The sequence below is a fragment of the Thunnus albacares genome, chromosome 2 (assembly GCF_914725855.1).
Source record: "Thunnus albacares chromosome 2, fThuAlb1.1, whole genome shotgun sequence".
Classification (NCBI taxonomy): domain Eukaryota; kingdom Metazoa; phylum Chordata; class Actinopteri; order Scombriformes; family Scombridae; genus Thunnus; species Thunnus albacares.
This window is the reverse complement of record NC_058107.1, coordinates 35982173-36008056: the sequence shown is the minus strand read 5'-3', so window position 1 is coordinate 36008056 and position 25884 is coordinate 35982173. Positions and strand designations below refer to the sequence as shown.

At 40.9% G+C, this 25884-nt stretch overlaps 1 protein-coding gene and 1 long non-coding RNA gene across 6 annotated transcripts in view; one reads left to right on the top strand and one right to left on the bottom strand.

Annotated features, from left to right (window-relative positions):
* Positions 1–25884, top strand: part of LOC122967988 (spermatid perinuclear RNA-binding protein-like) — an 84139-nt gene that overhangs the window by 17489 nt on the left and 40766 nt on the right. Inside the window, exons 1-5 of one of the 5 annotated variants that reach the window (XM_044332853.1) lie at positions 10380–10419; positions 14552–14679; positions 18024–18253; positions 20046–20211; positions 23986–24130. In XM_044332853.1, the coding sequence (XP_044188788.1) occupies positions 14677–14679; positions 18024–18253; positions 20046–20211; positions 23986–24130 (544 nt within the window). In that variant the 5' untranslated portion in view covers positions 10380–10419; positions 14552–14676. Of the gene's footprint in view, positions 1–10379; positions 10427–11425; positions 11496–14551; positions 14680–18023; positions 18254–20045; positions 20212–23985; positions 24131–25884 lie in introns of those variants that run through there. The other 4 variants (XM_044332862.1, XM_044332872.1, XM_044332844.1 and 1 more) reach the window with 4 other exon arrangements.
* Positions 79–3094, bottom strand: LOC122968010. Its single transcript, XR_006398738.1, has 3 exons — positions 2640–3094; positions 2347–2554; positions 79–2256 (listed from the first exon to the last, which is right to left on the bottom strand). It is a non-coding gene; the product is annotated as an uncharacterized LOC122968010 (long non-coding RNA).

Genomic DNA, 25884 nt, shown 5'->3' with positions numbered 1-25884 from the left:
GGCAGAGAGGATGTTACTCATGTTATGTTGTTGGTGCAATGTTATGAGGACGATGCTAATAAAGTTGCATATGAGTACACAGTGGATTCAGGTTTATTATTATATTTAGAAAATATCACAGTTTTTATGCTGGTCGTATCATTTTAGTTTGTTGTATTTATCCGCTGCACCTCAAAGGCCGATCTGTGAAAATACTGTCTGACATTAAACCGGTCCGTGGCGCAAAAAAACGTTGTGGACGTCTGACTTAAAGCATAAAAACGCAGCTAACATCAAATCAAAAAGATTTAAAAGAAATGAGGTCTCAATTTCATTATCTGTTTTTGATGTTTAGATGTTTGTTCATAATTAGAGCTGCAACAACCAGTTGATTCATCAGTGAGTCGATGAACAGATTATTAATGGGCAGCTGTTTTGATAGTCAATTGTTTTAGTCAGTTTTTAAGAAAAAAAACTTCAAAAAAGGTTTCAGCTTCTTAGACGTGATAACTGAATACTTGTATTTGTCATAGATGAAGTTTAAAATGAATCTTTGAGTTTTTTACCGTTGGTTGAAGACGTCACCTTTTAATTCTGGCAAATTTTACAGGATTTTGATTTTTCACAATTAATCGACATTTTGTGGACAAAACAGTTAATTGAGAAAAGACAGAAAGATTAATCAATAATGAAAATAATCCTTAGATGCGTCCTGTTCAGAATAATATTCAGCTGCAGTAAGATACAACCTTCTGTTGATCAGTGACATGATGTTTGAAATATATTTTAAAATAATGTTTTGTATTTCTGTATTCTCTGTGATACTTTGCACACTTAAATTTGTCACAACCCATTAGTATGAATTCGTGTTATTGTGATGGATGTTAACGCTGCGTTCAGCAGTCTGACTAAAGGCTCCTCGGTTACATCTCACTGCTGTAGAGCTTTAAAACACCAAATTGCAGAAAAACCTGAAAGAGGCATTTCTCCAAATGTCAGATTGTTAGTGTAGAAGAGTAAACATTGTATAAACAGGCGTTGTTCCCCCAAACATAACATCTTCACAGATGTAAAGTGTGATGAGAGGCAGCAGGGTGTACTTTGAACGCTCTCCTCTGAGCGATCAGCCGTGCACGACCACATGATGTCTCCATTACCTGGCTGAGAGACCTGTCATACCTGCCTGCCCCGTCCACACACCAATACACATATATACCACCTGCTGCTTCATGTGTCGCTCTGCTCTGATTGGTTGTGGGCAGTGCAAGGAGCTGAAATTACATGAAAGAGATGATCTGCAGCTGTACAAGCCTTTGAGTCTCCTGACTGTTATTTGTTACTGTCGACTTGAGGGATGTTGTGACTGTTACTATTGGAAGACCATTGTAGTCGATTAGTTATATTACAGCCAGTTCAGCTTTAACCCTTCCTGTAACCAGTTTCATCTTGAAGCTGAGTTACGAGCAGCTGACACCAATGACATAGATGAGCTAATGGTTTATTGAAACTTCAGGCGGACGTCTCTGTTTCTCAGCTCTGTGTGAAATTAACGGACTGCTGGTGATGTTGTTAATCGAGATGTCTGATGTTGCAACAGCTTTTGTATAAATTATCCAGTAAGTGTCTAATAGAACATTTTTTCCCCACTGGCTCACTGGTCAGTAGATCAGTAGAGTTTTATTGGCATCTTATATATTCTCAGTGTCCTGGCAGCAAGAAGATGAAGAAAATGTTTCCATAATTTTGGCAATTTATTCATGATACTAACAACAGTGAAGTTCCCTTTTAGATCTGTTGTTTTCCTTAATTTGTGGATGTATGGTAATGTTGATATATTACACAAATATGCAAAATGTAAAATTAGGCATGTGTATAAATGACCTTGACCCTGATAATAAACTCTTGTGTCAAGAACTGAGACAATGTTGAGAGATCTGCAGAAATGTACTCGTTAGACATAATGACATTTGTTTTGTGTGCACGTTGAACTGCTCCATGTCTGGACCCTCCAGGCTAACGAAGAGCAGCCTTGTCAGTGTATTTACTCTGAGGTTGCTCCTCCGGTCTCCAGAGTCAGGACCAGGATGAGCTCTAAGATGAGGAGAAGGTTGCAGAAGTTTTTTTTTTCTTCAATCACCATTCACAAAAAAGTCCCTCCAGGCATTCTGTTGAACGTCTTGTGGTAGCGACTTGATGACGACCTTCCACTCTATGCGTTGGACTTCTCCTCGGCTTGGTGACTATGATGACGTGGTCACTTCTATAGCTGGGCAGCTCCTGATGGTCAGCAGGACAATTTCTTCATGAGATGGGTGGAAAATTAAACCAAAATTAAGAAAAGTTCCCTCATCATGTTCACAAATCTACCTGTTGAACTCATCTCTGCTTTCCCTGAACCTCAGCAGCTGCACATTGTGAAAGCTTCCCTCTTGAGTTTATACTAGAAAGGCCCTCAACATGCTCTCCTGCCTCTGCCTCCATGCACGTCAGCCTCAGCACCGCAGTTTCAAAGGCATTCAGTGCCTCTGGCAGGTTGAGCCCATCTTCTTGCAGCTTGAGACTCAGACTGCAACACCTAAAAACATCATTTCCATTGACTCTACACTTCAAATGACATTCATAATAAACACATCTGACAGATACATTTAAAAGAAACCTACCAACTGAAGACTTGGAGGATGTCATGCGCAAGAACAAAAAAGAGCAGATGTTAGAAGTCCTTCAACAGCTGGAGGCGCTGCTTCGCTCTTCCAACGTTTTCAACACTTGCAGATCTGTTTGATTTACAGAAGCACAGAAAAACAAAGTCGACGTAGGGGATCGATTAGAAGACAGTATGATTAAGTAGGCAAGAGGAATTGATTGCTTGCCTTGTTTCCATGGTGTTCTCCATCTGTGCAAACATCATTGGATCATTTCTCAAAAGTGTCCTGAGTGCCCCCTCCAACTGCAAGAGCCACCTTGTTCCCCAAAGGTTCGTTGGCTTCCAGATCTTTTGGTGGAGTCAGATCTGTAAGTTCTCTCTATGCCTTCGGGGAATAATGATGCTGTTTGTACAGCCCTTTCAGAACATCCATCACCTGAAATAGAATGATAGGAGTGAGTGAATTAAACAATGTAATACGTCTTAAACAACAAAACATGTTCTAATATAACTTTTGAAATTTTAACACTAGTTTTTAACCAGGGCAACCAGCCCTCCTAGAACTGGTTTAGTCAGGTGATTAGGTAGTGTAATAAATCAAATCATTACTTCTACCATTATCTCCACAGCGTATTGATTATGCACATTATGATTAGGATTCTTGTCTGGACTTGTCTGTACAGGTATCACAGAAAGAGTTTATGTAGAATATGATTTTTTTCCTAACAGACTAGTCTTCAATGTAGAAGTAAACACTGCTGTAGGTCGGCTTAATCTTTACTGTTAGTCATTGCCTTTTATGGCATCCATTGCCGCCAACTCCAGGCCGTGTCCCAGGCCGTGCTGGTTGCTCAGATGTTATCAGATGCAGAGCTTCAGCACGTAGGAGGAGAGTGGTGACACCCCCGAGCCTCCCCGCCATCACAGCAGCCCCATCACATCAAAAGCCTACAATCTTCTCTTTCCACTGGCTTGCTGGAGCTGCTCTACTGCAATGAACATGTTTTTGGGTTTTCCACCGCTCCACTTCCACTGCTCAGGATCTGGACGTAGACCCCCTCAAGATCTCTGCTGCTGCCACGCTTATAAAATGAGCTGCTTTAATTTCTGCTGCACAGTCCTCCAGCAGCTCGTCAAATATGACATTCATGAACCTGAAAAATAAAATAAAAAAGGACTAATTAGGACAACGTGTTGTTGAGTGGCCTGCAAATGTAACCTAACAGACTAATTACAACTGCTCACTCGCTCACACACTCTCTCTTGCTCTCTAAAGGGCCTTTTCGGTCTAAACGCTGTAATGTATGAGCAGATTTAGAGCAGTTCTGAACTTCAACACACCACATCCGTGATATACTGGGATCCCACGTCCACTCTGTTCCTCTTTTAGGAGAGCAACCGTCTTTTCATGAGTGTTGAACGGCTGTTAAGTCTTTACGACGTGTTGGGTTGTGTTAATAAGCTTCTGCATCTGCTGGTGACTCGCAGTAATCGCCCGTCTCGCCCAGATGTTAAGCGAGCCTGATGACGGCTGGTCCGCCATCCGCTTGAGAGCATGTTTTCAGTAATTGTCGCAGGGAATCGCCAGCAAACTGTACAACAGTACATCGTTGCTTCCATGAAAGTAGAAAGACTTTCTTTTTTTAGCCTTGTATGTTTCTTTCACCGCTAAGTATGACAGCAGGTATGATGATGGATGAAAGAGGCTAGAGCAGGAAAGACCGTACTGGTCCGGGCCATCGGTTGCGTCAGACCCTGAGGTGTGTTGTTATGATTTTATTTAACATGCGCAAATCTAATTTAGACAACCTCAGAGCAGACAAGTTGGCAACCAGTGTACTAAATCACATCCTCCTGTCACATGTTCTGAATTTTAGCCGCTCTAAAAAAAAAAACTTCCCTGACACTCCATTAGGATTATTTTTGCTCTCCGTGTTATCTGCTTGATGTGGCGCTGACCTTTGACCCTTCTTTTGAATCCTGCTTTGCATGCTAATAATGTAAGAATTGAACCTTTTGCACTCATTTTTAGGTAGTCAGCGAAATATATATAAAATGTAATGCATGTTTTTTTTTTCCTCATCATCTCCTGCTCAGGATCACAGCATGCTGGTATATTACTATGGTATTTTTAAAAGGTAAATGCAACTTTGTCCTAATAAGCAGCAGTCTTCCTGTCTGTGTGTGTGTGTGTTTTTGTGTTGCCAAGTGTTGTTTCCTCTGCAGCCCCCCCCCTCCTCCTCCTCCTCCTCCTCCTCCTCCTCCTCCCTCTGCCAGCTGTGGCTTGCTTATATAACGTTTGTAGTCGGTTTTATTGGCTCTGCAGCAGTTAGACATCTCCAGCTCTGCAACAAGATCACATTGAATTTGTTGCAGCGATGAAATATGTCCTGTGTGCTGTGCGCAGCGCTAATGTTCCAGGGTTACAGTACCTGCACTGAAATACATTATAATATGATCTGCTCGCTGCTCTGCAGGCACCTGGACGAACCGCCTGTGTGTTTGGAGAAAGAACGCCGGAGAGAACGCGTCTCTCGTCGAGGTTATCGGGTCAAGACTCACATTGTTCTTGAAATTAAGTGCACAAGAAGTAGCTCTTATGTTCCTGACCTACCTTCACATCCTCCACTGTACCTGTGCTCGACTCTTAAAACTCTTAACTGAGCTGCACTCCAAAGAGAACTGTTGGGTTGGTGGTTAAAAAAAAAAAAAAAAAAAAAAAAAAGGTCACATGTGGCCAAGTGTGAGCGCAGCTTCATTTATCATCCTCGTTTACTGTGTTGGATGAGGTGTTGCTTTTTTTTTTTTTTCAAGTTTACATCCGCAGAGGTGTGTCGTAGTGTTTTTGTTTGCTTTCTTTTTTCTTTTCAGTCAAGTCTTTAGGGATAGAAAGTGTCTCATGCTGTATGTATTTTGGGCTGTATCAATAGACTTTTGATACACAGAATATTAGTGTTAAAAATACGAGCCACTGAGTCGATTGATTGTTCAACATATGAAATATGGACCTCAGAGTCTTCCCTATTACATCTCGGTCGGGTAAGTTATAAAGAGGGAATATTGTCAATTAATAATGATATAAAATCTGTGTCACCTTGGGCTCTGGGGAACTGTGACGGACTATTTTCTGCCATTTACTAAACTACTGTATGTGTTTAATCAATAATCAAGAGATGAGCTGATAATGAGAATGATAATTTGTTGCAGCTCTGATTCGGTTCATCCTCCACATTTCCACTACTTGTAAATTCCAGCAAGACATTTATCACCTGACCACAGTTTGTGGTGTAAAACATTTCTATCATCAGTTATAATGAAGCAAAGCAAATGACCTTAAACTTGAGGTGATAGTTGGTACAAGACGCATCGGTTCTAGCGTCTACCACTACTTTTTTTATAAGAGTCCGTTAAATTAATTTAATGAAAACAAAGGATTACAGAAGCGAAATGTCGTAAAGTAAAATCAGTTACTGAACACTGTACAACATCCCGGCTCTGCAGCAATATGACACACATCCTGCTCTAAACAGCATCGAAATCTAATTTACCAGATCTGCACACACAATGGAAAATGTTCTCTTCTGTTAACATTCATAAAGGCCAGCGTTCATGTTCCTACACAACGTAACGTAAAGCCTTAATGTGTGAGGCGAGGCTTCATACTGCAAATAAATTAGGTAATTTACAAAAATGTGTGTCCATATCGGGAAAAAGAAGATCTCATTACCTGAAGGTCATACCGAGAGGATCTCCTCTTACATACTGTCCTATTTACAACTTTCGATTTCATATACTCCTACTAATACATTATTGTTTTGTCTTCATTAGTTTTGGGGGATTTTGTGCAGTCGTACTTTTAGTTTGGATAGATAATTTTGGAACAAAACTCTCCCAAGTGTTGGAGAATGTGTGATCCCAGCACTTGGATTATTATGAGAGAGTCTGTCTTGCCTTTTGTTGTCAGATCAAATGTTAGTCACAAAAGCTTTGTATGAGAGAACAAGGCTGCTATTTTTTTTTTTTTTTTTTTTTTAACTTCCCCTCCCGCCTGCTGCAAGCTCGCAGGATTGCACAGGATATTATTTGAAGTCTTGTGTGAACATAAAAGCCTGCTCATAAAAGTTCCCCGCAGTGAAAACGACCTAAATAAACACAGCCCTAAAATAATCCCCTTCCCCGGGTTCATCTAACCTCCCTCAAAATGGAGGAACGGGGGGAACAGGAGAGGCTGGAGGAGGCATTAGGGAGAGAATACCTGAGGGATGTGATGGTTTGGAGTACCAGAGCGCTGCCATTTGGTGGATGTTTTTGTCCGTAGTGCATTACAGCGGCATGAGTGGTTGCATTTTTAGCAAAGGTGCAGTCTGACCTCCGACTCACATAGTCTCACTGGGAATGAAACCAGTATTCCTGAAAATGATTTTGTCTTACTGCAAACGAAAATTATGATGAAAAATATTTGTTTTTCCCCGACGAAAACAAGACTAAAACTAAACAAAAAGTCACCTTTTGAAAATGAGAACGTGAATGATAAAGTGAAAGATGGACAAATGAGAATAATGCTGTGTCTCAAATCGCTTCACTTCTGTACTTACACTTAACATTTTGAGTTCATAAGTGCGTTCACACTGAGAAAAAAGTTGAGTGTGGAACTATGGACACTTCTCGCCCTCAATGGTCGCCATCTTGGCTACGTAGCGGAAGGGGAGGGACCACTTTTCAAACTGGAAATGGTGGCCGAGTACGTTGTAACTACGGTGAACATCGCCGCATTATACAAATGTAAAGCTGTGTCTCAAATCCCATGCTTCTGTTAGTACACTTTCATGTAGTACACTATGTACTTACTGGCGTAGTGCACAAATTTTGACAGGGTAGTGTTGTCTCAAATCAAACACAGCCGTTGTGCACTTACCGGAAATGACGATCGCAAATTAGCGTTAGCTAGCGTTAGCATTAGCGTTATCGTATGTGATTTGACATGCAGCTCTACTCTCCAGAGACTCAAAACATGATCGCTGTTATTAGTCTTTGGAGTCGTTCCAAACAAACTAATGTGACCAAACTCTTCATATGAAGTAACCCTTGAACTGAGGTTTACAGCACAGAGGAATAAGATATATCAGGCTTTGGATACACACACACAACACTTGTTACTAGATCAGTTCATTGTTGGTTTGGCTCTGCACATGAGATTCATCGACAATAAAAAAAAAAAAAAAAAAAAAAAAAAAAATATATATATATATATATATATATATATATATATGTATATATAGAAAAGCGCCAGCCTTATCCTTTAACGAATCCGGCTATTTTGCCAACCTGGAACTGGACCAGGAATCAGAACACATCCCCACCAGAAAGCCCTGCGTGAAATTGGCTTTTCTCTCTCTTGAAATTCAACCTTTTAATCGTAGCAGAGTCGGTGCCCGGCTCAACCCCCCCCCTTCAGTTCTACATTAACAACCACTACATTTGTAACATATCACTACACCATGAACCTAATTCAGCTCTCATCGCATAATCGTTGCAAACATTTGTCTTTAACTGGAGTTTAATGATGTCAATTGCAATTTAGTAAAAAATAAAATCTCGCAGGGTTTTTTGTTCTCCATTAAAGATCTGAGGTTGGAGTGTGTCGTTTTCATTTATTGTTTCATAGTGTGGGCGTTGTGAAGCCCTTTGAGACTGTAACTGTTATTAAGGGTTATGCAAATAAACTTGACACATAGGGAGTAGATGTGTTTAAAGCACCCAGTGTTTTTAATCGTTCGCTGTGCTGGATTTTATTTATGTAAATCATGTGAGTACTACTCTAAGAGTTGTGTAGGAAAGTCCTTTTGCTTACATGTTCTCTCTCTCTCTCTCTCTCTCTCTCTCTGGCCTGCTTTTTTTTTTTTTTTTTTTAATCAGCATTGTCTTTTTGTCACATGCTGAGCTCACCATCTGCCGCTACTGCAGCACCGTCAACGTCCTTAAAAAGTCATTGCTGTATTCTTAATTATCTTCGTTTAATCACATCCCCTCTTCAGGGAGATGAAAGGTTATTAGAAAATGAGCCTGCGTGGGGAATGTATTAAAACTGCAGCAGAATACTGTATGCTAGTATATAGAAGCATGGACGCTACTGTAGGTGCTGTTGTTCTTGTGCCATATGTGTCAGTACTTACTGTTTTTTTTATGAAATTTTGGCTGAAATGTGAGATCAGGTGCCGTCGTCGTGTCCACACTCGACTGCCTGGTGTTTGTCTGGCAGTATTATGTCTGAATTACTTTCTCCTGTTCTCCCTGCTCATCATGTTCTGATTGTTTGCACTTTCCACCTAAATTACGTCTGGTCTGTGATAGATTTTGGATGACGGTGCAAGCCTGACAACTTCCACATCTTGTTCTAAAGATTTGCAAGAAGATACAAAACATTGTGTTTAACCCAGAACAGAAACAGGGAGCGTTTAAGTATTGTTGAAGTCTAATCTGTTGAAGAGTTTCCTCAGCCAGCATTTCATTCCCTTCTCTTTCTCCCCATGTTAAAAACAAGTCTGGATCTCTAGTGTGAAATGGTTATGACACAAGCTTTGGAAAAAAATACCACTTTTGTCCAACATTGACAGTCTGTAACCCATCGGCTCTACATGCTAGCATCTGACTATAAATCAAAAAAACATGATTTCCTGCATTGTAATCAGATTAAATTCATCATTTGAGAAAAATGTGAAACGTGAAATTGGAATTTCAGCCATGAAACATATCTAGTGGCTCATCATCGGCCGTGTGTAGGCAGACCAGATCCCTGGTTGCTCCTTTGTCAGAATGCTGCTGAGAATGCAAACATTTAACACAGTACATGAGGATTTAATGGAGATTAATTAAAGTAAAATTGAATGCATTGAACAGAGGGTTTGCAGATTTTGCTTTTTTTTTCCCAAAGCTGAAGTTGATTGTTGGAGCAGCTGATAACAGCACAGTGCAGTCAGTGTTTAACCTGATTTTAACAGCACAATATTTTCAACAGTTAACAGATTCTACAGGAATAAAAAGTTAAAAAGTCCTTTATATACACAACATTGATATTGTGTTGATGTACAAGTGACATTTCATACATTTTACCTACAACTTAGTTCACAATTTATAATTTCTGAATTGTTTTGCATCTAAACTGGTCACTCGAATTGGTATAAAGTAATCTATGACATATCTGCCACCGGAAGTAGTTGTAAATACTAGGGCTGTAGTTTCCTGGTCGATTAGTTGGTCGATATGCTCTCGTCTGACCAAATTCTCATTGGTCGAATAATCTCCGTGTTACTTTCATAAGGAGAAAAGTGCGACATTAACAGCCTTCCAGGATTAATCCATTATTTCCTGCGGCGGGAGGGACAGACTAACAAATTACCTGTGAAAACAACGGGGGTGTATTCAAAACACCCCCGTTGTTTTCACAACTTTGAACTCGTCCAACCTAACGGAGACTGCTGGGTCTAACTGTACTCAACGTTTACTGAATCAGTGTTTCTCCTATAATTATAACAACAAGAACTCCCGCCAGGCCAAAAAAATATTTTTAATGTCAAAAATAACGCCAAATATCCATTGATTCGGAAATCAATAGTGTTTGGGAGTGTCTGTGCAGCGCTGTTCCGGTACGTGAGTCAACCTCTGTGTCGTTGCCTGGGAAACTATTGGTAGCGTAACTCCGTTAAGGAATACGCCATTGCGTAGTACGTTTGCGTAGCGAGCGGGAAAGGGTGAGCGGCAGGAAAGTGACGGTGGATACGAGCGGAGCAGAGGAAAAGGTTAGCAGTTGTCAGTCTGGCAGTAAATGTACAGTTCAGACTCCGGTGTTTAACAGTTAATAAATGCTAAAAAGTCAAGTCTGTTGTTTCCCCAAGTGCTGGAAAAGTGAAGGGGGTTAGCTCCAAAGTTAGAAGCAATGGGTTAGCCTAACCGACGCGGAGAAATGTGTGACTGCGGAGTTCACTGTGCACTCTCTCCCGTTACAGCCGACCCCCCCCCCCCCTAGTAAATACATCATCTCTCCTTCGTCGTCCTCCCCATCACCTGTCATCAACAGTCAATTAAGTTACATGTTCTCATCAGAGACGTCTTAACCAGCTTAGTGTGTTGATGCAGCAGAAATATGGAGTGAAGAGGTGATTTATTATCGAACTGAACCGTGTGGAAGAAACACGACTGTGTATTCCTTCTCTTCTCGTTCTCAGTGTGAGAATAAATAAGACTTGTTTGCATTCATGTGTTGCGTTCCTGCTCTCACACCAGCGTCCTCCATTATTGAGCAGTTGTAAATGCTTTGAAGTTTTGGGTGTTTGGGGAGTTTTTGTTCCAAAATGAGCTGGAACGTGCGGCTTTTCAAAGGCAGAAAATCTCAGCAGCTCGCAGAGTAATTGTTGTGTGGTATCGATCGATATCCCCTTTTACTGATATTTCTCTTCAGACAATAGTAGTCTGTGTTTATTTTGTGTTTAAAACGAGCCTACTACAAAAAAGAGACTTTCAGTGAGTAAAGGCAGAGCTGTAGCAGTGAACGTCGTCAGCTTGCTCTGCTCCGTCATTGAAAACAAGGTCAAGGTGACGGAGAATCTAATTGACGCTCGGCTCGACCCCGCTGATTCCCCCCGAGAGGTTATACAGCAGCAGCAGCAGTACTCTCTCTCTCTCTCTCTCTCTCTCTCTCTCTCTCTCTCTCTCTCTCTCTCTCTCTCTCTCTCTCTCTCTCTCTCTCTCTCTCTCTCTCTCTCTCTCTCTCTCTCTCTCTCTCTCCACCACATGGCTACACCACAGGCTTCAGCTCACATCTCATTAGTGTTTGACCGCGTGGGCAAAGCTGCAGCTTCACCTAATACATTTAGTGGTGAGAAAATATTCTGCTTAATTTAATTAATGTGTTAGTTTGAGTCTGTGGCCAGATGAAATTAAAACAATTGCACAACAGCATCAGAATTTAAAAACTATTGTTAAAGGCCAGTTTATTTTTAATCATAATAACAAGCAAGTTTTTAGAGTTTACCATATTAAACATGAATCATCTGTTCTGTAAAACCATGAACTCATCACAGAAGAGCATGAATAGTCATCCTAATGGTGACAGATCCACTTTAATGCAGGAGATGTGTACCAGAGGCAGGAGGGAAGTTTATTCAGTGTAAATAAATGAGACTAGTTTTACCGGAAACCTTTGCAGTCCGGGCCAGATGACACTGTGTGCTGTAGATGACAAGAAGAAGAAAAGCTGCAGGAACATTTTAACATAACTGAGTACATCAGAAAGAAACTGTTTGGTTTAAATAGTTGTTTTGTGAGGTAGAAATGCACTGTATTAAAATATGAGAGTGCAGTTATGAGTCCGAGTGACTCTTTAGGTCTTTTTCTTGTTCATACAGTTGGATGTTCTCTTCTTCTCTGTGCTGAATGATGTATGTTCACATTCATCAAAGTTTCTCACCTTAAATCTCAGTTTAACACGTGAACCTACGAGCAGGATCTGTGACATCACAGCTAGTTTGGAGCCAATCGTGGTCCAGTATGCAACTTATACAAATGTGATGCGGAAACTTGAAGCCTCCAGTGCACAAACACTGAGAATGAACTTCACTGTGAAGAGACATCTTGTATCCAGCAGTTACAAATTAAATATATTTACATATTCATAGATTCTGGATCTTTACACGAGGGAGAAGGAGGAGATGTAGTTTTAAGAATTCTTAACGAGAGAATTTTCCACTTTTTTGTGGAACAAATGTATCAGACATGAACTAGTCTCCAACACCCTGATATTTATTCTCTATATCATTATTTTTTTCATACATAATACAGCCGCACTTATCAGTATAGTACTGCAGTGAAACTATTAAAGTTATGTAAATGTTTTCTAGCTGTATGAAGTAGATACAGCCTGCATCACTGCTGTCTTGTGATGGTTTTTTCTGTAATATAAAGTCATAAAGTGGAAACATCCTTCCACATATGTTCGGTTTGGTCCTCGTAGTTCTAATGAAGAGAAACCTTAATGCTATAATATACAATAACATGTCAGACAATAGTTTTATCTCCATCTTTGTGTCAACAGCTTGTTTTTGTACCTTTCCTGTTTCAACGTGACAAAGCTCCAGTTTTGTGTGGAAAAACTTTTATAACTCGTGACCTTTGACACAGTCAACAGTATCTGCATCATCATCGTATTAATGAATGACTGATGTTTCTTATATTAAAGCAGCCTGGTTTCAAATCAAGTATTTCTCTGTAATATCAAACATTTTTGATTAAGAAAAGAAACTATTCTGAAGTGATAAATTAATAGTTTACCACCTAAAAACTTTATCAGAGTAGTTTGATCAGAGTTGATTGAGAGCAGCGTTTCCCTTCAAACATCAGCAAACCGTCCAACAACTGTCATCAGATTCTTTGATTCTTTGGTCGTTTTCATGAAACATTTTAAAGCTGAGAGGAAAGTGGCACCAAACTGGGTGAGCCAGGATAAATGTCTAAAAATAGGGTGAATGTCAGTCACAACTTTAAGACTCTTAAGATTTTGATCTTGAATAATTTAATAATTTATGAAGCATTTTAGCACTAAAAGTAACTTTGTGATGTCTGAGAGAAGTTAGATGACGTCCAGAGGGACTCCGAAGTCTGGAAAACCTGCTCACAGTCATGTCCTCATCTCATTAGAGGTCAAAACACTGGAAATCAAGCTTTTCATCACTTCTGCAGCTCTGAAGTCAACATTGTTCTACAGTTCAGTATAAGGAGGCGAATGTCAACATACTGCAGTGTTCTTGTCTGAAGCTGTTTATCATGGTTCTTAATGCTAACACACAGCATACAGTTAGGATTTAGACTTGTGTTTCTAACTTTGTGTTCATCCCTTTCCTGTTTTGACATGACAAAGCCCACTGTGCACAGATCCAGCTCTGTAAAGTAATGATTTTCCCAGTTTGGTGTGGAAGAACTTGACTGGTCTGGTCCAACACCTTTAGGATGAACTGGAACTAGACTGTGAGCCAGATCGTATCACCAAAAACTCACTAATGCTCTTGTGTCTGAATGGGAGGAAATCCCTGCAGTCAGGTTCCAACATCTAGTAGAAAGTCTGAAACTAGAGCTGCAGATAACTATAAGTTTCATTATCAATTATTGTTTTGTTTATAAAATATCAGAAAATAGTGAAAAATGCTCGTTTTATTACATTTCAAACGTCTTGTGTCTGATCAACAGTCCAAAATCCAAACATTCACTTTGATATCATGTGTGACAAAGTAAAGCCTGTAATCATCGCTTTAAAAACGGACTAAAATGATTATTTGATTATGAAAACAGTCGCAGATCAATTGTCTGTCGATCAACTAATAAATTAATGGACCGATTGTTGCAGCTCCACCTGAAACCAGAAGAGTTTTTGTAGAATCAGTATGGATCTGATGTAGCAGAAAGTTTAAGTTTAAACAAGGAAAAAAGTTCAACTCCTTCAGTCTGCTGAAAGCCATTTAAACCCAAATCTAATATTTCTGAATAATTTATCAGTTTTGGTTTCTTGAGTTTTTTTTAAATCCAAAGTTGTTATGCAGATGTTGATAAAAAAAAATGTTTTGTTATTAATAGTCGTCACATATGGAGCACAGCGGTTAGAAATATGACATTTGGGATTATCATTTCAGCTTCGATAATGCAGCTCTTCATTTGAAGCATTTAGCTGATGCCTTTTTTCAGAGCAGCTTAGAATAAGCTGTAAATCCTGGATCACCCACATTATAAGTAACAAATAGCACAATACAAGGGTTAAAGCTGCATCTCTGAGGCATCAGATGGAGAAACTTGTGTCCTCTGTTTGTTTGTTTGTATAACAGAGGAATGTCAGCTGGTTGGAATTTATATGTTATATATATATTTTTTTTTTTTTTCTTCCTGCAGTAAGACTGTGAAGACACCGGAGCGAGGGGCCGACAGCCGAGAGACGTCGGACTGCATGAAGAGGTTGAGTGACGGGACCCTGGTCCTCTCCTAGACCCCTCCCACCACCTCCACACCGCCTGGACATGGTGAGTCTGTTCACGTCGTTTCACTCCTGTAACAATGCCGACTTCTTTCATCCGTTGCAGCTTATGGAGACTTTAATGTTCCTCTCGGTGATACCTGGTGCACAGAGGAGGGAGAGCGGTCTTAATTAATGAGCGTTGTGGGCGTGAGGGAACCCGCTGATAGTTTTTCGCATCTTATTAATCATTTAAACGCTGTGAGGGAGGATAAATCCTGCTGACTGTTTTTATAAAGTAAAGCCACTTGAGGGCAGTGAAGATAAATTGTGAGCATAACACTGAAGTATCATCACCTTTTTATGATGATATGTTGAACTTTAGTAGAGCCGCAACAATTAGTCAACTGATGAGTCGATCAGCAGAAAAATAATCAGAAACTATTTTTATTGTCGGTTAATAGTTTCAGTCATTTTTAAAGCAGAAGGTGCCAAATGTTTCCCACTTCCAGCTTGTTATTTGTGAGGATTTGCTGCAGTTTTTGGTCTTTTTATGATATTAAATTCAATATATCTGGAATTTGGACAGTTGGTTGAACAAAACAGGCAATTTGATGACATCACTCTGGGCTTTTAGAGACTTACAAACAGTTTTTCAGCTACAGCTAACTGTTAATTATCAACATATTCATACATGTCAGTGTGTAATATGTTGGTTGTGGTTGGTAGTGATGAACCTACAGAGACTCTGCAGCTCCTCTCGGCTTTACGGAGCTTTACAGTGAGTTTCAGCTCATTGTTTATCTGTCCAGCTGCGACTTAACTGTTTTGTTCACTCTCAGTGTCTCATAGCGTCGTTTTGGTTGCAGCAGGCAGCTGTTTTCAGAGAAGAAGCTGTAAAACTTCACCGTACACTACCTGCTCAGCACCAAACAGCAAACACACACAGTTAGCTGAAAAGGTTTTTTGAGACTAAATCAATGTATCATGAAAACACAGCCAGTCATAACAACACTAATGATTATCTATCTCAGTGTGTAGAAGTGTTTGGAGCAGTTAGTTTATTATAGAAACTGTTTTCACTCAATAACAGACTGTCAATCACAGGTAGAGATCAATAATATTCTTTAGAGAAGGGCTTCACAGATGCTCGCTAGTCTTCATCAACCCTGCATGTGTCAGATGTGTCATCCTCCAGAGTTATATCACATAGAAACCAAAACCTTAAAGGAATCGTTTCTGACGTGTGCGTCAGATGTAAGTAAACGGCATCCACCGTCAAAACCCTGCAGTGCAATTAATTAAAGCAGCGAATGTCATTATCTTCTAATTGCGGCACGTAGCCGAACTCCCAGCTGTCTTGTAGGTAACAAATAAAAAGAGCCAGCCTGATACCGGGCCGGGCACGCGTCCAGGATCCTCGCTGTGAAAGTCGTAATCTTTCATTTAGATCTTGTTAATGTTTGTGTGTACGTTTGTGTGTTTACGGTTGTTGACGCTGCCCACACTTGCTGCTACACAACCTCGGATGCCCCCCCCTCACCTCCCCCCCCCCCCTTCCCCTCCCGGCAGTTCAGCGAGAGATTAGCTAGGTCGTGATGAATGACCCTCACAACTCCAGCACAAGCCCCCAAGACTCGTGGCCATGAATTATTAAAGCACCATCATAAATAACTCAACGTAATGAGGGGTGCTTACACGCTGCAGGCGGGAGGGAGGGAGAGAGAGAGAGAGAGAGAGAGAGAGGGAAGAGAGGTTTGGTAGCTGAGGAGGAAGAGATGATTGAGAGAGAGATAGCAGTTTGACCTTGGACTGATGCTCGGCGTGATGCCGGGCCCGGCGGACGGACGCGCTCAGGCTTGGTAAAAACGAGCACCGAGCTAATTTTGCACATCAGCCCTTTTTTCTTCTTCTCTCTCTCTCTCTCTCTCTCTCTCTCTCTCTCTCTCTCTCGCCTCAGAGAGACGGGCTCCATCCCTAAGTACATGTCATAAATGTTAATGTTAAGTAACGGCGGCTGTAACTAGGTCACGCACAGATTGGCAGCAGCTCAGGTCGCTTCAGGTTTTGCTGTCACCGCACAGACTGTGACGGGTGTTTCTGACACCAGAGCCGGCCAACGCCAAAAAAAAAAAAAATAAAGCTCCTGAGTTCTCACTGACCCGTCTGAGGAGGAGGAAGAGGAGGATGATGAAGGAAAAAAACACCAGACGCCGAATTAAAAACAGTTTGTTTAAGTTCAAAGACATTTTATTTTGCTGTGAATTTATTCAGCTTCCTCCAGCAAGTTAACAGTCAACATTTCTAGATTAGTTTGTCTATAATTACCCAGAACCAGCTGCTTTGATGACAATGATAATCCTTTTTTTTTTTTTTAAAATATAAATTTTGTTTTTCATTCTGTCAACATAACTTTAGTCAGTTTAGTAAGTTTGCAATTTGCGAATCAATTGAGAATCGTAGCAGATAAGAAGTATCTTTAGTTCCAGTTCATCCTAAAGGTGTTGGACCAGACCAGTCAAGTTCTTCCACACCAAACTGGGAAGTTTAAATCCTAACTGTATGCTGTATGTTAGCATTAAGAACCATGATAAACAGCTTCAGTCAAGAACACTGCAGCATGTTGACATTCGCCTCCTTATACTGAACTGTAGAACAATGTTGACTTCAGCGCTGCAGAAGTGATGAAAAGCTTGATTTCCAGTGTTTTGACCTCTAATGAGATGAGGACGTGACTGTGAGCAGGTTTTTACAGACTTTGGAGTCCTCTGGACGTCATCTAACTTCTCTCAGACATCACAAGTTACTTTTAGTGCTAAAATGCTTCATAAATTATTAAATTATTCAAGATCAAAATCTTAAGAGTCTTAAAGTTGTGACTGACATTCACCCTATTTTTTAGACATTTATCCTGGCTCACCCAGTTTGGTGCCACTTTCCTTTCAGCTTTAAAATGTTTCATGAAAACGACCAAAGAATCAAAGAATCTGATGACAGTTGTTGGACGGTTTGCTGATGTTGGAAGTGAAACGCTGCTCTCAATCAACTCTGATCAAACTACTCTGATAAAGTTTTTAGGTGGTAAACTATTAATTTATCACTTCAGAATAGTTTCTTTTCTTAATCAAAAATGTTTGATATTACAGAGAAATACTTGATTTGAAACCAGGCTGCTTTAATATAAGAAACATCAGTCATTCATTAATATAATGATGATGCAGATACTGTAGATGATGTCAAAAGTCACAGGTTTGATTCCTTCAGAGGCCCGTTAACGTCCATCAGCAGCCGTGTTTCCTCTCTGACTCTCCGTCTGCTCTGATTCACGCTGGATGTGAGGATCAGCTGACTAAAATAAAAACAATAACGTCTCTCTCTCTCTCTTTTCTCTCCCCACTCGTCTGAAACCAGAGGTCGTTCCGATCGTTCGCAAACGACGACCGCCACGTCATGGCCAAGCATGCCGGCGTTTATCCGACGCCGGAGGAGCTGGAGGCCGTCCAGGCGCTGGTGTCCACCGTGGAGGGTGCCCTGAAGAAAGTCTCCGATTGGATGGACGGCCTCAACAAAAACTCAGGGAAGACCTCGACCAACGGCGAAGCCGCCGATGACAAAGCGGAGGAAGACGCCGCCGATACAAAGTACGTCCCTGCTGCTTTTCATCTTTTTCATACAAACAGTTCAGTTTTTCATCTCACTGCTCAGTGGGCGTTTTAAGCTTATAGGGAAAAATATAAGATGAAGTGAATTTATTGCTCGTTCCAGTTTAGTTTCAGACTCCGCTGCCAGATCGTTTCCCTCCATAAAAACCAGGTTCTGCAGTATATCTTCATCGGGGACAATTCATGTGATGATTGGATGATTAAACTCGCTCAACAAACACTCATAAATCGCCAACATTTGGCTGGTGGCCCAAACATCTGTGTATTAACAAGACATCTCTTGTGGTGGTTCAGGGAGGAGCTGATAGCGCACACAAGCAGGACTGAAGAAGAGAATATATACTGTTGATTTGTGGGTGAAGGTCGAGACTGGAGCTGCGAGGATCAGTCGATTAATCGGTCACATGTGAACACGTCAGCGTATAAACAGAGCCGAGCGCACCGTCAGTCCATTTAGCAGCATATCAAGGTTTTCATTCACATCTTGTAGTTTCTCTGCGCAGATACTTTTGGTTTTAAAGACATGTCCGTCTGTGAGATTTCTGTTCCCACTACAGCACGACGGATGCGAGCAGAATTCAGCTTTTTGCTCCTCAGAGCGGAAAATTTTTTGGATATAAACAATTCAACAGCAGCGTGTCTTCCCAGGAACCGAGTCCCCGCAGACCTCGCTGTCAACAGGTGTTAAAGAGACTGTTTCTTTAGTAGAAAGTAGTTTGAGTGAAAAAATGTTGACAGCGAGGTTTCATCTGGAGCAACACAAACACTTTCCTGAAAGATGACGCTGCTGTTGAAAGTTTTCAGTACTTTCAGATGTTTTGTAGTGGAGGCAGAAATGAGAGAGAATCTCCAAACCTGGAAAAATAAAACCAAAACTCATCTGCATGATTAGATACCAGCAGAGGTGAGTTATAACACTTTAAGGCAGAACTACAGATCAGATATACGGACTACGAGGATGTGACAGTAACCTTTGCTTTGTTAGATCACTAACTACTCTCATCTCTTCATAACGTGTCTTCAGTGTAAGAAAAAGGGGACAAAATCCACCGTCCTTGTCCCAGAGTTCAGCTGAAGCTCCGGCAGTTTGCCAAATCTTTTTTACTAATGTGTGTCTCTCAGGGAGGTGTTTGGAGAGGCATATAAAAGTTTGTCGGTGTGACAAAATCTGAGCAATAAACTTTGAACATCTGTGCAGATTCTCAGACATCAACGTCATCTTTGAGAAACTGTTTTCTCGCTCTTGAAGATGAGTCCAGTTGACCTTCTGGTTAAACTTTTACACGACTACGAGACGCCGCAGTCTCTGGTGGCCTGATGGTTAAAGCACACACCACATAACCACGACGCCCACGGTTCAACTACTGGCCGAGGGACCTGTGTTGCAAAAGATAATCTTAAAAAACAACTTTTGCACAACCAGGATGAAGATACACAGTTGATTAATCTAAATCTGCTTCAGCTGAACTTTAAAATGTATTTCTGCACAGAACAAAGACTGTGGATTCTGCATCATGTCTGACAGTGTTTATGCATTAGGAAGGAATCACTTCACAGCCAGTATAGACAGGAGAGTTCATTACTGGAACCAGTAAGTCTGTCAGTGTACAGTACATATGGCAGGTGAATCCTGGGGGATCTGAACCGTTCCTCTCATAGTGGTTCCCAGACGCTGCTGTCCAGTATCCGAGTATCTGAGGACCTGTGTGTGTGTGTGTTTAACCTCCTCTGATCTCTCTGACGCCGCCTCTCATTGGTCTGCTCCCCGCAGGCCGGACGGGACGTCGGTGCTGTGCGGGGTGACGCGTGTCGGCCTGGTGGCCAAAGGCCTGCTGATCAAAGGGGACATGGACCTGGAACTGGTGCTGATGTGTAGAGAGAAACCCACCAAGCTGCTGCTGTACACCATCAGCGCCAACCTCCCCCTGCAGATCCAGGTACAGTGAGCCACACCTCCAGCACTGCGGCGTTCAGCACTCTGCATCCAGAATGAGCCATGAAAGCACCGCTGAGGAAGCAACCTCGGGGTGGGGAGGCATTAAAAAAAAAACATCTATGTGATCTGAGCTCCAGTAGAGACTCTCGTCCACAGAGAGCACGACTAGAAGAGCTTCATATGAGAGATAAAAGTTTGTGACATTGAGAAGAGACGTGCTGACACCCTGAAGTCAAGCAGAACATAATAATAATAATAATAGAAGTGGAGAAATGCCAACACATGTAGTGGACAGTATTTAAATACAGATAATATATATACAGCACATTCAGAATTTTGCATTTTATATACATTGACTTTTGGATTAAAAAGAAATTTGAAAAAGTTTAAAACACACAGTGCATCTTAATTAAAAGACATTTTTCAATCAGAATCATAATTTACTCTCAGTAGCCATCAGATATGAACATGTCAGTTATACAGTTGAAATCCTGACAAATGTGTAGACAAAATAAAAAATCCTCAAAAATCAATAAGCTAATAAATGCAGGTGTTCAAATTGCATTTTATTCGACCAACAGTTAAAAAGATTCATACATAACTGCACATATAAAAGCATCAAATTCTCACATTTGAAAAGCTGGAATCAACATATTTTTGGTGCTTTTGCTTTAAAAAAAATTACTAAAATGATGAATAAATTATCAAAGTAATTGACAATCATAATTTTGTCAATCATATAATCGATTAAGTGACTAGTTGTTGCAGCTCTAGTTTGAAATATACAGTTAAATATGAGCAAAGGAATCAGAGCTGCAGATCATAACATCACTTGTGAAGCAATAACAATATATAACATGTATGTAAAGAAAATCCACTCAGTCATGTGAAATCTCTCTCCCAGTTATGAACTGGTTCTCATTAACAGCTTCCATCACTCAGCAGTGGAAGAGCGATGAGTGCACTCATGATCGGACGCTTCCTACACTCAGCATCCAATCTAGTCTAATACACCACATATATGACACTTCCTGTTTCATCTCCAGCAAAACTATCGCACACATATATTCATTTATATTACTGATATTTTACAAGCTGCAACCTCCGGGGCTGTAAAATGAAGCCGATGTGGAAGTGCCAAAAACTGCAGTTCCTTGAACGACCACTTGAGGCTCCAAAAGCGAGTCAATCCCCATAGACCTCCATGTTAAAATACCCAACTTTACAGCAGAAATAAACATGTTTACAGCCTGGTACAAACAACGGTTTTGGTCTCAGTAGGTAATTTCCTCTTTCATGACAACTGTACGGGGGGTGAATTTTATATAACTCACCCATTTAAACTTTATTAAGCCGTAAAGTTCTGCATAATAAAGGACATGGCTGCTTTGAGTGACAGGTCCGCCAGCCGCTAGGTGGCTCACTTTGAGCTTCAAAACCGCTCTTCAGAAACCAACAGGTGACGTCACGGAAACTACGTCCATATTTTTATACAGTCTATGATATTTTGTCCAGAACTGATTAACAAACTCATTGAGTGGAGATAAAATACTCCTAGAAGATCAGATGATAATTAGAACCAGTACAAACCAGTACAGAAAACCTGAATGGGGAAAAACATTAATTTATCCTCAGAATTATGATGTTTTATAGAAATGTTTGGGGGAAATAAGTAATTTCTCAAGGGGCAGTGAGTGTTTTTTCCTTCTTAAACCAGATGAAAGGATTATTTTTAGTGGGGGAGGGGGAGGGGGGGGGGGGGTGATGTGAAGTGGATATGATATGAGAAGGAAGTAGCCTGTGCTGCTGAGACAATACTCCATTTATCTCTGCCGTCGTGTCTCCTTGAGATGTCTAAAGCTCCAGACTGCAGAATAATCTTCACAGCCAGACTTCTAACTGCTGGGATTCTCTCTTTCTTCCTTATTTCCACTGGAGATGATGCATCCCAACAACACCCAGGCTTTTCTTTTTAAATCCCACATTCCCAGTTCCACAGTCGTACAAACATGTCAATTTTTATCGAAGCCTTCAAATGGGTTTCCACACTCCCCCCCACCCCCCCACCCCCCCGCACAACCTCCCTAAAGCATCTAGCTAACGAACAAAAGCAGTGCCGGCATACACAGAGCCTAAATGTGCTTCCTGTGCCCCCCCCCCCCCCCCCCCCCCTCACCATCTCAGTTAATTACCTGCCATAGCTGCTGCGCGTGCTTCATCATCAAGGGAGGAAAGCGTTTGAAGCTCTCATTTCCTGGACCAAACTGGGAGAGATTGACAGGCAGAGTGCTGATGGATGGGGTCATTTCTCGCAGGGGATGAGATAGAGAGAGAGAGAGAGAGAGAGAGAGAGAGAGAGAACGCACTCGAAAACATGTCACTGAAGGCAACAACGAATCTTGAGGGGGGTAAAAAAAACAAAAAAAAAAACAAGATAGTTTGGCGTGCTGTGAATTGGCTGGCAATAACAACACGGAGGGGGGAGAAAACTCTGAATGAGATGTGGAGGAAAGCTGCATGTAAACACAAAGTGTCGGTGCCGCTTGTTGTTATGATAGGCTTGTTTACTAGTGGCAAGAAAATGCAGTTTTTGTCATTATTTTGTCTCTCAACAGCTAAAAAACATGATTTTTGTAAGCAAACTGGAACTTCTCAAATAAAAGCGAGTCTCAATTAATAATGTGCATTATAATGACTCATATACTGATAAAACTGATGCCAGCACAACAGATTCTCAGTCCTTAATTATCTCCAATTTATTTATGTTAGGCAATTGTCCAAAAATGCAGCACTTCCTGTTTATATTTCAAATTAAAATCCCTCCAGGAAAGGGAGGGATTAGTACCTCGTCGGACCTGAAACATTCCTGTAACGCTTTTCGACACTGAATTGTGTGAGATTAATGTGAATATAACAGCAGCAGTAAAAGGTTAAACGTACAGAGAGAACTAAGACACACGTCTCATCATCTCCCACCTCAAAGGAAATAAAAGCGGTTCTGTCTGTACTAACTGTATCTAATAAATGATGAAACAGGTGAGAGAGGAAGTGGAGGTGAGCATCGTTAACAAAGTATTTCTGCTGTATTTCTTCCTTCATATTATATTTATTTTCAACTCATGTCAGTTTTCCAGCAGTAATAAGAGCTTCCTCTCGCGCACACAAGCTGCAAAATCTGTCCTGTCATGTCTAAACAAGGAACAGGAACGTCAAATAAACATCATCCTAACAGCCCGATGAAGGCATCGATGTTACATATTCAACCAGCAGATCAGACAACGTGGACGCTTCTTACTAAACTATGAGGAAACATATCTCTAAAACAAGTAGAGCTGCAACAACTAGACCAGTAGTAGAATGACTGGAAATGAATTGGCAACTATTTTGATCATTTTTCTTCTTCTGTGGTTTCTTTAGTCTTCTATGACAGTAAACTGAATATCTTTGGGTTTCAGGTTGCATCTTGGACCAAAAAACGAATCGATTAATCAAGAAAATGATTGTCAGACTGATCAATAATGAATATAATTGTTAGTTTCAGATCTAAACACAAAGAAAACAAAGATTGAAAGCCTGTGAGGGTAAATAAATGACATCTATTTAAATATATTTGAGCTCTGAGCTCTGATTCATATGATTTGTGTGATTCTGCATGTTGTTCACAGAGTTTTGTCCTCGACACATTTTTCCAATAACGTAGCACAGCAGCAGCAACAGTCAGTGTGGCGACTGTGATATTCGATTTTTAATTAATGGTGCAGCTCCTGCCTTGCAGACAATGACGGAGGACAAATACGAGGTGCGGTCGTGCGTGCCCGAGGCAGCCATCCAGGTCTGCAGCACCAAAGACCCCCGACTCACGCTGAAGATCACCCTCTCCTCCTTAGCCATGAGGGAGGAGCACAGCACCACAGAAGAAGGTATTACCACCTCTCTTACTCCTCCTCCTCCTCTTCCTCCTCCAACCCCCTTTTTCCTCCTGCGCCTCCTACCTGAGAGGATGCTTCCCCTTTTGTTTTTATTTGACCTTTTTATACAAACAACAGAAGGCTGAGAGAGAGGAAGAAGAGGACAGGAAGTAGAATGAAATCTGAGCTAGAAACTGGAGACAATCTGGGGGGGGAAACGGGAAGGATGATACACCGAGAGGAAGGCTGAAAGCTGAGAGGGTAAAAAAAAAGTAGCAGGGATGATATGGATCTGGGTCAAGTGTGGTGAAAATAGCAGATGGCCAGTGAAGGATGATTTCCACAGGGGGACGTGTTGAGTTTGGGGATTTACAAAAAAAAAAAAAATCAGGTGTCTTTTTTGTATCATCCTGCAAGAAAGGATTCAGCGATCCAAAATTAGAGTAGAGAAGCTGTTCCTTTTGGCTTGACTTGTTAAGAAATAGATCTATTTTTCAGGAATTTAATCCCCCTTCACATGAAGAGATGTAGTTTATTTAAAGTAATCCCTCAAACCAATAAGGTTATTTATCACTTTTTGACCTCGATTGACCAAACATCGATGTAAGTCAAGAGGGCGACGTTCAGCATCAGCGCTCCTACCGTGTTTTCCCTCAAACGGGAACGAAATTTAAGAGTCAGAAGTAAAGAGCCGCCATTACAGGAACAGCGAGTCCCATCGTGGTTCCCCGGAGAGAGAGAGAGAGAGATTGAGTCGAGCCGTCATAAAAGGTGGAGGTAGAGAAACGGATTCTGCCGAAAAACAGGAGAGCAGCTGTTGAGTGAAGAGTCACAACAAAGAAGGTTTAACATCCTGTCAGCAGAAACAAGGACAGGAAGGTGTGTTTTTGTCTCATTGACAGTGTGAAACCCCATAAACAACTCTCTCTCTCCTGTATACTCACACAAAACAAGAAGTCAAAATAAATGGATTATTCAGATTTTTTAGGATCGGTTCCTTGAAGAATCCTCTCATAACACTGGATTCACTTCCAGGTTGGAAAAAATACCCACATTCATTAAAGGAATATCTAATTAAGTCTTGAATCTGTACTTAGCAATGAATTAAACACTCAGACAGCAGCTTCTCATTTAATTCTCACTAATTAATGTTCTGCAACTCGTCCGAACGCCGAGATGTTGGAACTCGTCTAGTTAATACGTCCTCTGCAAACCAGCACATACCAGAGATTTTAGACCCGTCATATGATTAATAAACATAAAGTCTCGCCTTCCTTCACGAGAGGAGAAACATTTGTTTTGGCTGAAATATATAATCTGAATGACTTTGTTGTTTTAAATATGAGACAGATATGTAATTTACAGTAATCCAAAATGAATAGTCAGTTCAACGTATCACCATAATTATGGCTGAGAGGTTTTTTTTTTTTTTTTTTAGATTTTATGATTTATATTTTGGTGCAGCAGCTTCTATATTTCAGTCGTCGCCTACAGTAGGCTGTAATATTCTCTCCTCTAATATCTCGCTGACTGTCTCATCCCTCGACCGCCTTCATATTACTCATGGAGAACTTTAGAAAGATGTTTTTTAAGCATTTTAATCTTCCTCTATAAACTGTAGCGTCTCAGGCTTTTCAGCCAACAAAAGACACTAGACAGCAACAACAGCTGAGATGATCACATGATAATTATTATGTACAGAATTTCAAAATAAAACATTGCAGAAGCCCCACGAAGGCATTTCCTGTTCATCTCACCAAAACAAG